Consider the following 17,961-nt stretch of genomic DNA (forward strand, 5'->3'; position numbering starts at 1 on the left):
AACTTAAATTGCGTTGATTGAAAGTAAATTGATACACGGATTCATACATTGTGACTTTTAACTCGTTTCTCTCTAAATGTGGATAGTTTGAGCGTAAATTTTCTGTATTGTTGAATTCTGACCCCTTTTTCCAACGAGAAACTGTTATTTATACTAGAAAACTACCTACACATAGATATTTGAAACTATAATTGTAATAACGATCTAAAACACTTATTTGATTTGAATTTAAAAGCATTCCTTGATAGTATCTGTTACTTGACTCTTATCTGAAACCAATCTTCCTTTCGACATCTTCTCACTTGTCGAACCATGATCCTCATAACATAGAATCTTCCTAAGTACATATCTTCAACAAAGCAACAAACAATCCTTCATGTATTCTGATATCGAACATATTAACTTTTCCGCGAAATACAAAGTTAAACTCTGTTCACTGCATTTAATTTAGCCTGTCGAAAATGTAGGCTGACACCTTGATGAGATTGCTGCTGAGGAGGATGGAGATCAGGGGTACTTGGATTTGTTCGAAAGGTTGAGCCGTATCAGAGACCATGTGTATGTTGTGATGTCCAGTGGTGTGATTGCGCAAGGGTCTTCTGAATGAGTTCATTTGGAAGAACTCTTGAGAGAGATTCATGGAGGACGAGTTTACTGCTGTGGGCTTAATGTTAAGGGTGGCCAGGGCTGCAAGGGCATGGGCTGATTTTATTTTATGGTGTTGTAACTGATGGATACCTTTTGTTTTCATTTTAAGTTATGTTTGAACAATTGGTTTGTAACCTTTGGATAATTTGTATTTTTAATCTAATGTTTTAAATTTATGTTTTTGATTGAATTTTAAGTTTGAACATCTGAACAATGCATGTTTATATCGTTTAGAACCGATTTAAAGTGTCTAATGCATGTGTCAGTCAAAACAGACCTTGTCTGTCTGTATGCTGATACACTTCTGATTATATAATCTCAATCGTTTATTAGACATTTCGGATTATAAAATCCGAAACACCCCTTTTTCCCTCCAATTGTTGACTTTCCATGAGGGTGTTTGACACGTTTTGGATTTTATTATCCAAACTGCTTAAATTTTTTCGGATTATATAATTCGAACCTAATTTATGTACTTCAACTTCAAGATCCTTCAAGGTGCTCCATGTTACAGAAGGGTCGTAAAAATTATGATTATATAATCCAAATGCGGTTCGAATTATATAATTCGAACAAAAGCTATTTTAGAAGAAACAAATAGGACGCGCGAGAATATTCGAAATCGATTTCTAAAGAAAGATTTAAGGATCGTATTTCTAATAGAAGTTAATTTTTTTTAGATGAAATCGATCTTATGACTTATGTATGCACTTTATTTATTTGCATTCTTTAATATTAATATCTAATAGTATTTACTTAATCTTTTTGTACCAAAAAATAAATAAATACTTAATCTTTTTGACGCATTGATTCTTAACTAATCAACTAAATAGATTCTACCAATAAATCTAGTTTTAATTATAACTCATCAATCAATCAATACTAAAGAAACCTCATATAAGTGAGAAAATAAAGTGGTCAGAGGAGCATACAATCTCTCTATCTTCTTTTCCCCTCCAAAACAAATTTCTCCATTTTTTTTCTTACGGAATTAAGCATCGATTTTTCTGACATTCAATGAAATGTGATTGATAAGATCAATGCTTAATAGAAGAACTCCCTCCTCACAAGAGATGATCCAATTCTTTCAACAAAAAAAAAAGAGACGGTCCAATCCAATTCTCCTCTCTTATATCAAAAATTTTGGAATGTCGTTACTTGACTAAATATCGAGTCCCAACAAGATCTAATATTTTGAAATTCTAACACAGCAGCTGTGTCTGTGAGTTCTTTTAGCTGTAGTGGTTTCAAACACTCATTTAATAATAACCAAGGTTTCTTCTCTTATCTCTTAAAAAAAAGGTATAATCATTAGATATAGCAACATAATCTTTCGAACTCTAACAAGAAGTGGTGAATTTCACAGTGGCAAAAGCACGCTTTTGAGGTTCAATTACAGTTACTATGATTTTATCAAACTCACTATGATTCCAAAACATACACTAATTTCACTCAAACAATTACTGTTGTCAATTGTCTTCACTCTTGCTGTTGATATGGTCACCATTTTCGATGCTCTTCTCCAAGCAAACATCTTGGTCGTTGAAATTCTCAGACTCGTTATCACCAGCGCCAATTCCCCCCGGTCTCAAAGCATACAACACGCTGCCTCAAGTCACCCAATTCCCTTTCCATGAGAAAAATTCTTTCCTTAAGTGTTAGATTTTGTTCTTCAAGATGTTTAATTTTCAAATCATGTTCATCAACCCTATTCTCCAAATTATGTTTATCACCACAACTTGTTGGATATATCATCTCAAACCTACTTAAATCATTGTTCAATCTCTTCTCAACTTCATTTTTCAAGTCATTGTTTTCACCAGCTTGGTCGGAGTTTTCTTTTTCCTTCCGGAGACGGATTAGGCCTTTCATGGTGCCATATGCATCCAGTCCCCACTTTTCCTTGGCTGTCTCCACGATCACCTCAGTTGTAGGATATAGTGTCGGAGTTGTTAGAATCGTCGGCGTCATCGCACAAGGTGAGACCAGGGAAGCTATCCCGCCAGACTTCTTCGCACGGATTATGAACGATGTCGTGTTGTGGGGTGTAAACGGGGCAGAGATACTTTTGGTGTCGGTAAACCTCCTCTTAGAGTAGTTAAACTGGCGAAAATTTCTTGTGAATCGGTTGGTCTTCAATGAATCTTTCCGATTTTCAAATGTATCTGCATTGTTGTTGCGTCTCTTGGGTATGTTTCTGCTCCGACTCGGATATCTGGCCCGACCCGATGGATGGCCGTTAAAAGTTGGAAGTTCGCAGAAAACAGCCGGATTTTCTAGCATGTAATGTGGTTGGCAGTGGGACCAAGAGACATAGTTTTCCGGCAAGTTCTCAAATTGGCCTATCATTTCATTCAAAAAATATTAGCCTTGACAATTACACAAGAAAGTTAGAAGAAGGAAAAAGATTGACAAATTTGATAGTATACTGGAAAGTAAAAATATAATTTGGAATTTTATGAAAATAAGATAAGATAAAGATAAAAAGGTTTTAATTTTGCTGAGAATAAAAGATGTTACTAACAAGGAGTGAGGGGAAAATGGTGTTTGTGAATATGTAGCTGAAATTTATGACTATTTTACGATTGAATATTATTTTGGGACGACAAAGTGTGACAAGAGGGAGTGAGAAAATATCCAAGGGTTGAAATTTGAGTTTGAATGGGTTGAACGATTGAGATGGGATTGTGTTGTCATGTCGAGAATCGGGTTCATAAGGTTTGTGCAAAGTAGAAATTGGATGATGTTCCGTACAATGTCATGACTCCGTTCATGTTGTTATGACTTTGCAAAAGGGTTGTCTTTGTGTTGTGTGTGTGTTTTTTTCTTCTTCAATGGAAATGAGTGTTTGTGCTTGTTTTTTATGGGTATAAATAGATGAAAATGAGATCGCTACTTCTTTCACTAGAAAAAATATTCAATGTATTTTGCATTTATAGAATTTATTTATATTTAAATGTCATATTCAATGTTTATCAAAATGAGAAGAAAACAACTGTATTGGGTGATTCATTTGTTTTTGACCGATCGTTTTTCTTTATATATAATGTTTATGAAGTATTTGGTAAATTCATATATAGTAATTCAATAAATAAAAAATTACCATACATTGATTTTTATCTTCAAATTATTAAGAAATTCAATATGACTATTATCTAAAAATTTAGTACATCTATTTTTTAAAATATTTAGAAATCAAATTTATTTATTTTTTTGAAGAAAGAAATCAAATTTATTGTAATATCATAATTTTGTCTAACATGTGTAATATTGCACATGTTAAAGTAACTGATGGTGAATTTATTTTTTTATTGAAAAACAACAATTGCTTCTTAAAATGGGTTTGTGTGTTTTTTTCTTTTACGAAATTATGTGTGTCTTTAATGGATAAAAATATAAATAAATAGAAGAGTATGAGATGGCTACTTCTCTTTCAAGATAAAATATTCAGTGTATTTTGCTTATATGGTTTTCATTAATTTTATTTAGAGGTTGTATTCAATGTTTTGTCAAAAAATGATAAAATAATAATATTCAATGATTATTTGGTGATTTATTTTTTTTGAACAAGTTATTTGGTGATTTATTTATTTTTGACATTGCATGTTTTTTTTATATATTTTGTTTTTTATATAGTAATTGGTAATTCATATATAGTATAAGTAACTAATAACATAAAATGTATTATTAAATATTTTTTATTTTTTATTATTTCTATAACTTAATAGAAAAAAGGGGAATGTATCAAGGATTTAAATTCCTCTAATTTGTTTTTTAAAGAATATGCACACTATTAGTACAAAATATTTTTAAAAGAGGCATCCATTAAAAAAAAATGACATCCATTTTTTTTTCTTCATATTTTACCACGGCACCCCTGTGGTTATTGTGAAATTGATTGTAATTGCATGACATGAAAGAATAGTGGTCTCATTGAATTTCAATGTAAAACTACTTACATTGACAATTTATGTGCTATTAAACACATGTATTCAACAGTGTAACTAGTTTTACATTTGATATTTAATAAATTTAATATATTATTATTTTTAAATTGTATTTATAAAGTGAGTTTAAAATTCAAGATTAGAATTGTTCAGGAGAACCTAAGTTTTATTATTGGATGGAATAATTTTTATACTTTACTTACCTCCTTTTTTTTTATGAACTAGGAGAGTGACTACAGCATCAAGAGGCGTCGTCGACATCCCAACTAGGTTGGCACCCCGAGATACCTCCATCCTCTACCGAGACACTCAAGAAATTTTATTAAAAAAAGGGGAAAAAAAATAATTACAAAAGGAGGGGGGACTAGGCCAAAACCCTCCACAAACAGAAAAGAAAACAGAAAAATAAACAGAAACACCAACAGACTCAAACAAATTAAGGGAGCCTGTAATTAGGAAACCCACATCTATCACGGAAAAAATCAAGACACAATGCAGAAGGTAGATTGTGTAACCAAACTTGACCAACACAGGAATGTCCCAGAGAGGCTAATTTATCCGCACAACAATTACCTTCACGAAAAATATGAGATGATAGAATCTGAACTCCCAACCGCCTAGCATTATGCCATCTGTTACGGAGCATAATAGGAACCAACAAGGGATTAGAAAAAATCAATAAAGCACTAGAGGAGTCGCTTTCCAACCAAATGTGTCGCCACTCTTTAGATGCTGCATATTCAATAGCAATGATAAAACCAAGCACCTCCGCATAGAAAATAGATTGTAGACCAATGTTACAACAAAAAGCTCCACGGAAAGTACCGAGAGAGTCACGAAACAGCCCCCCACAAGCTGCGTGACCTCCTATCACCGAGCCGTCCGTATTAACTTTTAACCAAGGGGATGTCGGAGCCTTCCACAAAACCGGTATAATTTCCTTAACTCGACGGCTATGGTGCGAGACCATAAAAGAATCCAGAAAGGGGTAATCCGAAGGCAAACATTTTCCTCTAGAAGCATTACCAGACATAGTAATAGAAGAATGGATACGAACCTGTGCAGCATGCAAAGAAGGCGCTAAGAATGAAAACCGGATGGAGTTGCGAGCGCACCAAATAGAATGAAGAGTATGCAATATTGCTGCTAGATATATTTCCGCCACTTGAGAGGAGCAGCTTGCTGGTCTACAAGACAAAAGAGCAGCAAAGGAAGATGTATCCACAACACAATTGAGTCTAGAGCCAAGCCAACCCCAAAGCTGAGCCGCAAAGATGCAAGAAAGGAAAAGGTGTTCCGAAGATTCTGCTGCTGTCAAGCAAAGGCTGCAAACGGACACGACGATACAGCCACGGCGACGGAGATTTTCATCCGTGGGCATTTTTCGGTGATGAAGCCGCCAATAAATGAAAGAAATGGAAGGCGGTATGGCAGCAGACCAAATTACTTCCGCCGAAGGCAGCAGAATAGCACGCAGGCACAGAAACGAATAGGCTTGCTTTGACGAAAGAATTCCATTCGAAGCATGCCTCCAAACCAAAACATCCGGCAGCTGGCTGTTTGGTAAAACGATGCTATCTAATCTGAGTTGGATGTCACCACTAGCAGCGATAGGTGCAGGCAAGAAGAAGGCTCCGTTAATAATCACTTCAGAAAGCTTTCCTTTAAGGTGCCCATGAAACTCTTTATCTAAATGCAACAAATCCACCAACGGCTCCCCTAACCAATTATCCGTCCAAAAATTGATACGATCACCGCTGCCCACTATCCATAAAGAGTTATCCAACACAGTACCTATATGTACCTTGATTCCGGACCAAACCGAGGACTTGAAATAACGCAGACGAGGCACACCATTGGAAAAATAACGCCTCTTTAAAAGAGTAGACCACTGTGCATCTGAAGCAAGTAGGTCCCAAGACAGTTTCATAATCAAGGCATCATTGATCAAACGTGTAGGTTTAATGTCTAGGCCACCTGCAACCCACGGACGACACATTATTTTCCAAGCTACCGTGCAAACTTTCCTAGAATGGACGTCATCACTCCAGATGAAATTTTTAATCCACGAATCAAGAAAACGCAGCAACCTTCTAGGCCAAAGGTAAACATGGAAAGAGTATACAAGCATCCCATGAAACAATGATTTAACAAGCTGCACCCTTCCCATAATGGACAGAATGCGACCTTTCCAAGTAGCTAGTTTGTTTTTAATTTTATCCGCAATCATACGAAAGTGAATTACCTTTGGTTTTCCTTGAAAAATGGTGCAACCAAGATACTGAAACGGCAATGTTCCCACCGGGAAGCTCAATAAATTAGCAATCATATTTGTCCGAGTTGTAGACATAGCTCCCGTATAAAACCGGCTCTTTACATTGTTAATAATCTGCCCTGACACCTCTGAGTATTTCTGAAAAATAAGAAAAAGCTCCCTAATATTACACTTCAGCCCCGTGCAAAAAACCAAAACATCATCCGCATATAACACATGAGTCGGGAGGAAAGATCCCCGACAATAGGACATAGGTGTAAGCCGCCCCCTATTAGCAGAAATAGATAATGCACGACTGAGAACCTCCTCTGCAATACAAAATAAAAGAGGGGAAAGAGGATCCCCCTGACGCACCCCACGGGTGCAAGGGAAATAACCAACCGCTGTGCCATTTACTAAAATAGATAAACGAGCCGATTGTAAAATAGCAAGGATCCAGTTTATGAAAGTAGTGGAGAAACCAAAATTATGCAGCACCATGATAAGAAAATCCCAATCTAAAGTGTCAAAAGCTTTGGAAATATCGACCTTAAGCGCAATATTACCTCCATACTGACGTTTATCAAGCAAATTGATCGCTTCAGAAGCAATAATTACACAGTCAGAAATGTGACGGTCACGAACAAATCCCCGTTGCTCAACAGAAATGATTCTCGACGTTATGCATGCCAGTCTATCCGCCAAAATTTTAGTAATAATCTTGAACTGAAAGTTCGCAAGAGCAATAGGACGGTAGTCTCCCATGGACTGAGCGCCTTGAATCTTTGGAAGTAACACAATCATATTCGAGTTTACATTAGGAGGAATCACACCATGGAGGAAAAAATCTTGAACAGATTGGACCACATCAGTGCCCACGACATCCCAAAATGTTTGATAAAAATGGCCACCAAACCCATCCGGACCTGGTGCTCCATCAGCATTAAGAGCAAAAACTGCATCCTTGATTTCCTTAAAACCAGGTAAATCCAGGAGCCTTTGATTCTCCACCTCCGTAACTAGCACGGGGATAGTCTCATCCACCAACGTATTTTGAACACAGTTATTATCCATGGTAAAAATACCTTGAAAATAAGAAAGAATATGCATCTCAATATCCATGGGATCAGTAAGAACATTTTCACCATCCTGCAGTAAAGAAATAGAGTTGGTGGCTGCCCGGATTTTAGACACCCTGTGAAAGTAAGCAGTGTTACGGTCCCCACTAATAAAATGCTGATTTCGCGCCTTCTCTTTCCAAAATTGTTCCTGAACATTTAACGCTTTTGTTAAGAGAAGCTGAGCTTCTAAATCCTGCAAATAAAGATTGTCAGAAAATCCTTCAGTGTCAAGTAAAAGCTGGATACGGTTCACTTCATCCACCGCAAGTTGCACCTGCCTATCCACATCACCAAAAACATTACGGTTCCAAGACCGGAAAGAATTTTTAACATAACGTAACTTCGCCTGTAACCGTTTCATGCCCTGCCCGCTAACACCTTTAGACCAAGCTTCAGTCACCAACTTGCGACAATCCTCATGGGAAGTCCAAACTTTAAAGAATTTGAAAGGACTGGAATGCTGTACAGTTGAGAAAATAAGAGATAGTAAAAGCGGATGGTGGTCAGATTGGTCTCGAACTAACGTTGTGCAAGTAGCTTGACGCCAAAAATTTAACCATTCATCATTACAAACAGCACGGTCAAGGCGAAGAGCAACATTTTGCACACCGAATCGACCATTAGTCCAAGTGAAAAAAGACCCCAAAGTGGAGAGATGAATTAAAGAATTTGCATTTGTCCAATTCAAGAAATCTTCACAAGACAAAGGAGGAGGATGGCGCCTACCCCTTTTTTCATGAGCGCCCAAAATGGCATTAAAATCACCCATATACAACCACAGCCCTTGAAAACAACCTTGCAAATGAGTGAGAGCAGCCCAAAGCTCTCGACGCTTCACATAGTAAGTATTAGCATAGATCGCAGCAATATAAACAGTTGAATGGAAACAAGAAACCTCCAAAGCAATGCATTGGTCAGAAACGAAAATAACAGTCGCCATTAAATCATTACCCCACAACGCCCACAGATTAGGAAGTGAGGGACCTCGGTTATTTATGCAATATTTCGTCACGCCTATAGAAGACCAATACCAAGTAGGAATTCTCTCAAAGCTAACCATTGGTTCCGCCACAAAAATAATAGTTGGTTTATGGGATAAAAATAAATTTTTTAAAGCAACCTGAGTGTCAGAATTACCAATACCTCGTACATTCCAATAAAGAACATTCATTGGGAAGATGGCTGATTGTTACCCCGAGCACGAGGCTTGGGCAGCTGTGTTTCAAGAACCTGTTGAACCTTAAGCTTCTGTTTCTTACTTCTGGTAAGAACTGGCAATAGATCAGTATTTATTACACTAGCTTCCGCTGCTGTTCTAGCATCATACTCACGAACCCTTTCCCATAACTCAAGGCCATGTTGAATGTTTTTACTAGGGTGAACCTCTTGTCGTTGCAAAATAGGAACTGCCTGTTCGATCCCATCTTCCTCCACACTGGTGGTTTCTTTTTCAGGATTAACAAGCCGAACAAGCGGACCTGTTTCAACAGGTTCAGAAGGGAATGGTCTTGAAACATGCTCACGAGCACCCTTGGGACTCTCCTCCTGCTCCCGTAGGCTCACATGATCCTGTTCCACACCATCCTGAAGCGGTTCGGAAAACTCATCGATCGTGGGGTTCTCCAACTCCTCCCTTGATGTCTGAGTTAACTGAACCTCTCCGTTAGGTCGTAAGTCCTCACGCCCAGGAGGGGATGAGTGCGATACACGCTCAGTAGGACCCTTGGGACTACCCCCCAGCTCCCGTGGGCTCCCATGATTGTGTTCCGCACTATCCAGAAGTGGGTTAGTAACATTAGTCAACGTGGGGCACGCCAACTCCTCCCGCGATGTCTGATGGAACTCGCCCACTTCTACAGGTTGCACGTCAACGTGCGCTTCAGGGGAAACAACCTTCTCCAACACAGGTGTCGATAAAGTACATTCTTTAGTTGAATTACGCTCAATCAAATCAAAGACATTGTGTAGCGGTAAACTGAAAGAATTTGATGAAAGGTCAGAACCCGGGACAGCACCTACTGAGACCGGAATTGATTGGTGCACTGGCTGAACTGAAGAGGCCTGCGGTGTTGAAGAAGCTGGGACTGTTGTCCTGGTAGTGGTGGTGACTGTAGATGGAATAGGAACCGGAATAGGAATCCACGACGCTGCCCCTCCCACAGCCGAAGTAGAAGCGCCCCCACCCTTCTGTTGACGTAGAGGCGCACCAACAAATTCCTTGGCCGGTTGTTTCCCACGATCCACTTTCTCCTTGGCTGCTTGCGGTTTTAGCCAACGACAAGTATTGATATTATGGTCAATGGAATAACAATGGTGACAAAACAAAGGCCGACGTTCATACTGAATTTCCACCATAAACGCGAAACTGTCTTGTTCAACAAGGACCTCATCATACGCCTTCTTGGATAAATCTATGTCCACTAGAATGCGAGCATAATGCCCAAAGGTACGGTTTCTAGTTGGCCCATCAATGTCAATAGGCGTGCCCACGGCACTAGCTATTTCCTTCAAGGTGCGTTCCCGCCAATACTCTTGCGGTAACTCCACCAAGCGAATCCAAAGCGAAACATGAGTTTGTTTTTGCACCAAAAGTTTAAAGTCTTTGGTCCATTGAGAGAACCGTAATAATCCAGGCTTAAGGTTCATTGTGCCTGCTGCCCATATCTTCTGTAAATCGTCCACCGAGTCAAAGTGAAAATCATAAAAACCCTTTCCTAGAGGCACCATTTTCCAACCTGCTGCCGTCTGCCAAATCTTCCCAATTCTGTCCCTGAGCTCACGGGCAGAAAGAGGTTTGTCCCCCTTGCTGAGAGTCAGACGCGCACGTAAAACCTTACGACAATCTTCAACTCCCTTCCGGTACTCCTCCTGATAGATTTTAATGCTTAAAGCATCACCTTTGATCCACGGAGAAGGGAAAGGTCTTTCATCAATTACGGTTGTCCCTGTGAGAGCTGCAGCGAAGGACAAAACCGGTTGTGGAAACGCAGTTTGCGAAGCTGGTACCATAGGCGAAACTGACGCAGAGAGGTGCTCTGGTGTCTGTGTTCGAGTAATAGTTGGCAAGGAAGACTGCACAGCGTTGGAGAGTGCAGCTGCTGGCGGAGCCAATTCTGCCTACCAGTCGAACGACATGGCAGAGCTCGTATGAGACTATCAGCACACAGTAAAAGAAAAGATCAAAGAGTAAGTAGATGAGGGGAGAAAACCTCGATGGAGATAATTTCTAATGATGAATTAAGTGGGATCAATCTTTGTAACACAAATATATTAACGCGATTGCACTAATTCAATGGGAAGAAACCAATCAAAATCGAAAAGGAGCAAGGAAGAAGAAAGTGCTTGCTTGCGAAAGAAACCCTAGCAGAGCCATCAAAATATCATTGATAATAGGGAAGAATCCCAATGTTTTTCATCTACTTACCTCCTGATTGAACTTTAGATTACCAAAACCCCTTTCCCTGAGAATTGAAGGGGTTACATACAAAAAAGAAATCATTTTACTCTATGGCAGATTGCTATTAAACTCTATTTAATATTGATTCAATATTATTTTTTTTGAGTAAATATTGATTCAATATTATATATTTCATATGTTCTATGAATGACACATTTGGTTATTTTACAAAAATAAATAATAATTATAAATAAAAGAAAGAGAATGTTAAATTGACCAAATTAACTTTTTTATTCAACCAAAACCTTTTTTATGAAAAACAAATTAATTTTAGGCTAAAATATGTTTTTGGTCCCTGCAAATATAGTGAGTTTGGGTTTTGGTCCCTGGTAATATTTTTTTTTGAAATCGATCCCTGCAAAAAATTTTGTTTTTTAAAAAAGTCCCTGGACCCACTTTCTTGCTGATTTGGCACATTTTTGCTTAGGTGGTAGCTGATGACTGTACCAACTTGAACATGTGGCGCACACATGGAATTTAATTTATTTTAAACATTTTATAAATCCTTTTAATAAAATTAAAATTAGTTTTTCAAAACTAAAAATAAATTTAATTAAAATAAATATATAGAAGAATTAGAATCAACATATTCATTATCTCTACAAAAAAGCAGTGCAAACTTGGAACCAGAAAAGCAATTTATTCATCTTTCCTCAGCTGCATTCATCATTGGTTCTTCACTAGGTTACCCCAGAATCCATCAAATCCCCACATAAATCACCTCCGATCTCGTCATCAACCACCATCGCTCTCTATATTCCTCCGGCCACATTTGTTTCATCACTCCTCGAAAGATGAACGATTGAGGGATTGAAATGGATGGTCGATTCAAACGATGAACGGCGAAGAAGAAGATGAAGAATGATGGAGGGATGGAGATTGATGAAGAAGAAGAAGGGGGAAATTGGAAACCCTAAGATTTTCCCCTTTCCACCATCTGGGTTCGGGTTTCGCTTGCCGGTGTAGCTTGTTCCGATTCTCGTCACCGCCGTCTTCTTTGTCGTCTATTTATACAGCTTTGATTCATTAACAGTCCATTGCAAATCGTGATATCCAGAGTTTGATTCATATCTAATTTTGATGATTAATGACAGATCTGATTCATATGTGAAACACAACTTAGCCTTACCACCATCACCACTGTAAATCGGTTTGATGAATGAAGGATTGGAATAGTATGGTGAAGGTTTGGGAATCCAAAGTGATTTGTGTTTTATGAGTCAATTGGTTTGTTGCTTTAATTTGTTTTTATGGCTTTGTCGTGATTTTGGTGATGAAGATGGATTTGAATGAATGATTTTTGTTGAGCAATTTTTTCTTGGGTTTGATATGCAGCTGGCTGGAAATTTATGAGTTTTATTCAAGATTGCATTGCTTTACTGGTACACTTATTCATAAGATGGATGAAGATGATTGTTTTTTGAAATTTCAATTAAAAAAATAATTATTTGTATTTAATTAAAACAAACAAAAACCATTTTAGCATTTTTATCTTTTTCATTAATATTTAAATCAACATAATTGCCACATGTACCAGTCCTACACAGTCATCATGTGCCATATGGACAAAAATGTGTCAAATCAGCAAGAAAATGGGGCCAAGGACTTTTTTAAAAAACAAAAAAATTTACAGGGATTGATTTCAAATTTTTTTTTACCAGGGACCAAAACCCAAATTCGCTATATTTGCAGGGACCAAAAACATATTTTAGCCTTAATTTTACCAAAATATTGATGTATTTATCTATTTTATAAACATTAAGAAAAAGAAATTGACTCGAGGTTGATGCAAAATAAATTAGAGGATATAATCAATAAAATTAATTAATATTTTTTTTTAACTTTGATTGATCATTATATTTTAAAAATAAATAAATAATTGATATCATGTTAAAAATTGAACAAATTATATTTTTAGAGAATTCTTTTCAACTATGACACTTATCAAGATAAACAAGGTGTGTGTATATATATATATATATATATATATAGGTTAATATGTCTTTACCCCCTGTAATTTGGGCGATTCCGGTTTACCCCCTGTAAAAATAAAAGTTTAGAATCCAACCCTATAATATGAAGATTCTTCACAAAACACCCCTATAATATTAAGATTCTCCACAAAACACTCTTGACCCCATCCAGACACTGATGTGGCACGCCACTGTGTAATTATTTTAATTTTAATTTTTTTTAAAACCTGACACATATGTAATGGACGCTGACTGTATAATTATTTGTATTTTTTATTTTTTTAAAGGGTACACGTGGCATTTGTGATTTTAAAAAAAATAAAAAACGAAAAAAAACATAAAAAATTAAATAAATTCTGGAAAAATTAATAAAAATGAAAAATATTCTGAAAAATTAAAAAATAACGAAAAAATTAATTAAAATAAAAAATATGATTAAACAAATTAAAAAATTCTGGTAAATTTAATAAAATAAAAAATAATCTGAAAATTTTAATAAAAATGAAAAATACTGAAAAAATTTTGGAAAAATTAATAAAAATTTAAAAAGTTCTAGAAAATTTTAAAAAATAATAAAAAAATCTGGAAAAAGTTAAAAATATGAGAAAAAAAATATATATTTCAAAAATTTTATATTTATGGAAAATTCAGGAACTTAATATATTTCGAAATTCATGAATATAATAAGAAAATAAATTTTATTTTTTTAAAAAAAAGTTCAGATTTTTCTTTCAAAATTAAAAAGTAAGTTTTTTTTTATTTTTTATACAAAAAATAAAAATATTGGAAATATTCCAATAATTAAGAAAACATAACATTAAATAATAGAATTAAGGGTTTGTTATTCAATAATATAACATGACTTATATACCAGTATTAATCAAAATTCATTGTATCTTGTAATTCATCTAGATTATATTTTCGAATAAAATAAAATTCTAGAAATAAATTTTCATAATCAAAATAACTATATAATATTATATTTTTGATTTTTTTTATAATTTTAATTTAATTCAGAATTTTTTTATATTTTCTGAAAATTTTGATATATATAAATTTTTTCCAGAATTTTTTATTTTTTATAAATTTTTCCAGAATTTTTTTTTATTTTTGTGATTTTTTTCTTAAATTTTCTACAGTTTTTAATTTTTTCAGATTTTTTTTCATTTTAATTATTTTTTTCATTATTTTTCCAGAATTTATTTTTTTATTTTAATTTTTTTAAAAAAATTACAAATGCCACGTGTACCCATTAAAAAAATAAAAAAATAATAATAATACAGTCATCACGCCACATAATCAGATATGCACAGTCAACATGCCACATCAGCTTGCCACGTCATCAATGTAATTTTTCCTCTGAGGCAATCAACTTTTGTCAAAGAACCAGATCCCCGCTCTGCAAGCTTGTTGTCATTGCTTCTGTTATTTATAGCATCAACATAATCTGGTTTTGTAGAAACCAAAGAAGATTTGCAGATAAATTCATTCTTTTTGAGATCAGACATTAATCTCGTCATCACTAGTACTGCTTTAGCTTCATGCTCATTCATCAATTTCTGACTTTGTTCTCCTTAGAGCCTTTTCTGTCAAAATCAACTATCATAATGCATCTAGAATCAAGGAAGTGTTATGGCATCCTCCTATCTTTAATTGGATCAAGTGCAATATTGATGGTGCATGTAAAGGTAATCCAGGACCTTCTGGTTGTTGAGGTGTTTTCAGATATTCATAAGTTGATTTCCTTGGAGCCTTTGCCTGCAATCTAGGGATCTCAAATTCTTTAATTGCTGGGCTTCAGGGTGCCATGTTTGCAATTGAGATAGCTTTTCAAAAGGGATGGACACATCTTTGGTTAGAAACAGATTCAACCTTAGTAACTTTAGCTTTTAAGTCTTATAAGATAGTGCCTTGGCAAATTCGAAACCGATGGCACAATTGTTTGCACCTTTGTAATTCTATATCATTTTTTGTCACCCATGTTTTCAAGGAAGGAAACCATTGTGCTGACAAGCTTGCAAACACATGTGTGGTGGGATAACATCCCTAGGTGGATTGGTTTGGATTTTGCTATAAATTGACTAAGCTTACATTGTTTTAGATTTTGCTAACGTGTGAGGGTCATGTTGATGCCGCGATGGTGATTTGAGTTTTAAAGAGGCTAATCTTTATCACTGCAACACAGGTCAAAATATTGATCCGGCAAAGATCATATGGAGTAAACACATTCGTCCTTCAAAATCTTTAATGATTTGGAGATCCTTTCACAACAAACTCCCCACAGATGACATTCTTATCACAAGAGGATGCCAATTTTCATCGATATGCAGTCTTTGTTTTTTATCTGGAGAATCATTTCAACACTTGTTTTTTGACTACTTTTTTGCTAAGAAGATTTGGCATTGGCTTAGTACGGTGCTAAATGCTCAATGTAATTTTTCCTCTATAACTTAGGCAATCAACTTTTGTCAAAGAACCAGATGCCCGCTCTGCAAGCTTGTTGTCCTTGCTTATGTTATTTAGAGCATCAACATAATCTGGTTTTGTAGAAACCAAAGAAGATTTGCAGATAAATTCATTCTTTTTAGATCAACTATTAATCTCGTCATCACTAGTACTGCTTTAGCTTCATGCTCATTCATCAATTTCTGACTTTCTTCTCCTTAGAGTCTTTTCTGTCAAAATCAACTATCGGAATGCACCTAGAATCAAGGAAGTGTTATGGCATCCTCCTATCTTTAATTGGATCAAGTGCAATATTGATGGTGCCTGTAAAGGTAATCCATGACCTTCTGGTTGTTGAGGTGTTTTCAGATATTCATAAGTTGATTTCCTTGGAGCCTTTGCCTGCAATCTAGGGATCTCAAATTCTTTAATTGTTGGGCTTTAGGGTGCCATGTTTGCAATTGAGATAGCTTTTCAAAAGGGATGGACACTTCTTTGGTTAGAAAATGATTCAATGTTAGTAACTTTAGCTTTTAAGTCTTATAAGATAGTGCCTTGGCAAATTCGAAACAGATGGCACAATTGTTTACACCTTTGTAATTCTATGTCCTCTTTTGTCACCCATGTTTTCAAGGAAGGAAACCATGGTGCTGATAAGGTTGCAAACACATGTGTGGTGGGATAACATCCTTAGGCGGATTGGTTTGGATTTTGCTAGAAATTGACTAAGCTTACATTGTTTTAGATTTTGCTAACGTGTGAGGGTCATGTTGATGCCACAATGGTGATTTGAGTTTTAAAGAGGCTTATCTTTATCACTGCAACACAGGTCAAAATATTGATCGGGCAAAGATCATATGGAGTAAACACATTCGTCCTTCAAAATCTTTAATGATTTGGAGATCCTTTCACAACAAACTCCCCACAGATGACATTCTTATCACAAGATGATGCCAATTTCCATCAATATGCAATCTTTGTTTTTTATCTGGAGAATCATTTCAACACTTGTTTTTTGACTACTTTTTTGCTAAGAAGATTTGGCATTGGCTTAGTACGGTGCTAAATGCTCAATGTAATTTTTCCTCTATAACTGAGGCAATCAACTTTTGTCAAAGAACCAGATCCCCGCTCTGCAAGCTTGTTGTCATTGCTTCTGTTATTTATAGCATCAACATAATCTGGTTTTGTAGAAACCAAAGAAGATTTGCAGATAAATTCATTCTTTTTGAGATCAGACATTAATCTCGTCATCACTAGTACTGCTTTAGCTTCATGCTCATTCATCAATTTCTGACTTTGTTCTCCTTAGAGCCTTTTCTGTCAAAATCAACTATCATAATGCATCTAGAATCAAGGAAGTGTTATGGCATCCTCCTATCTTTAATTGGATCAAGTGCAATATTGATGGTGCATGTAAAGGTAATCCAGGACCTTCTGGTTGTTGAGGTGTTTTCAGATATTCATAAGTTGATTTCCTTGGAGCCTTTGCCTGCAATCTAGGGATCTCAAATTCTTTAATTGCTGGGCTTCAGGGTGCCATGTTTGCAATTGAGATAGCTTTTCAAAAGGGATGGACACATCTTTGGTTAGAAACAGATTCAACCTTAGTAACTTTAGCTTTTAAGTCTTATAAGATAGTGCCTTGGCAAATTCGAAACAGATGGCACAATTGTTTGCACCTTTGTAATTCTATGTCCTTTTTTGTCACCCATGTTTTCAAGGAAGGAAACCATGGTGCTGATAAGGTTGCAAACACATGTGTGGTGGGATAACATCCTTAGGTGAATTGGTTTGGATTTTGCTAGAAATAGACTAAGCTTACCTTGTTTTAGATTTTGCTAACTTCTAAGGGTCATGTTGATGCCGCAATGGTGATTTGAGTTTTAAAGAGGCTTATCTTTATGACTGCAACACAGGTCAAAATATTGATTTGGCAAAGATCATATGGAGTAAACACATTCATCCTTCAAAACTTTAATGATTTGGAGATGCTTGCACAACAAACTCCCCACAGATGACATTCTTATCACAAGAGGATGCCAATTTCCATCGATGCCGTCTTTGTTTTTTATCTGAAGAATCATTTCAAAACTTATTTTTTGACTACTTTTTT

General features: G+C 35.9%; 1 protein-coding gene across 1 annotated transcript; it reads right to left on the reverse strand.

Annotated features, from left to right (window-relative positions):
• Positions 1 to 2,211: 2,211 nt before the first annotated feature.
• LOC112419406 (uncharacterized) lies at positions 2,212 to 9,030 on the reverse strand. Its single transcript, XM_024777052.2, has 2 exons — positions 5,169 to 9,030; positions 2,212 to 2,990 (listed from the first exon to the last, which is right to left on the reverse strand). The coding sequence occupies exons 1-2, from the start codon at positions 9,028 to 9,030 to the stop codon at positions 2,212 to 2,214; spliced, it is 4,641 nt and encodes a 1,546-aa protein (XP_024632820.2).
• Between the last annotated feature and the right edge of the window lie 8,931 nt (positions 9,031 to 17,961).

Source organism: Medicago truncatula, chromosome 2 (genome assembly GCF_003473485.1).
Source record: "Medicago truncatula cultivar Jemalong A17 chromosome 2, MtrunA17r5.0-ANR, whole genome shotgun sequence".
Lineage (NCBI taxonomy): Eukaryota > Viridiplantae > Streptophyta > Magnoliopsida > Fabales > Fabaceae > Medicago > Medicago truncatula.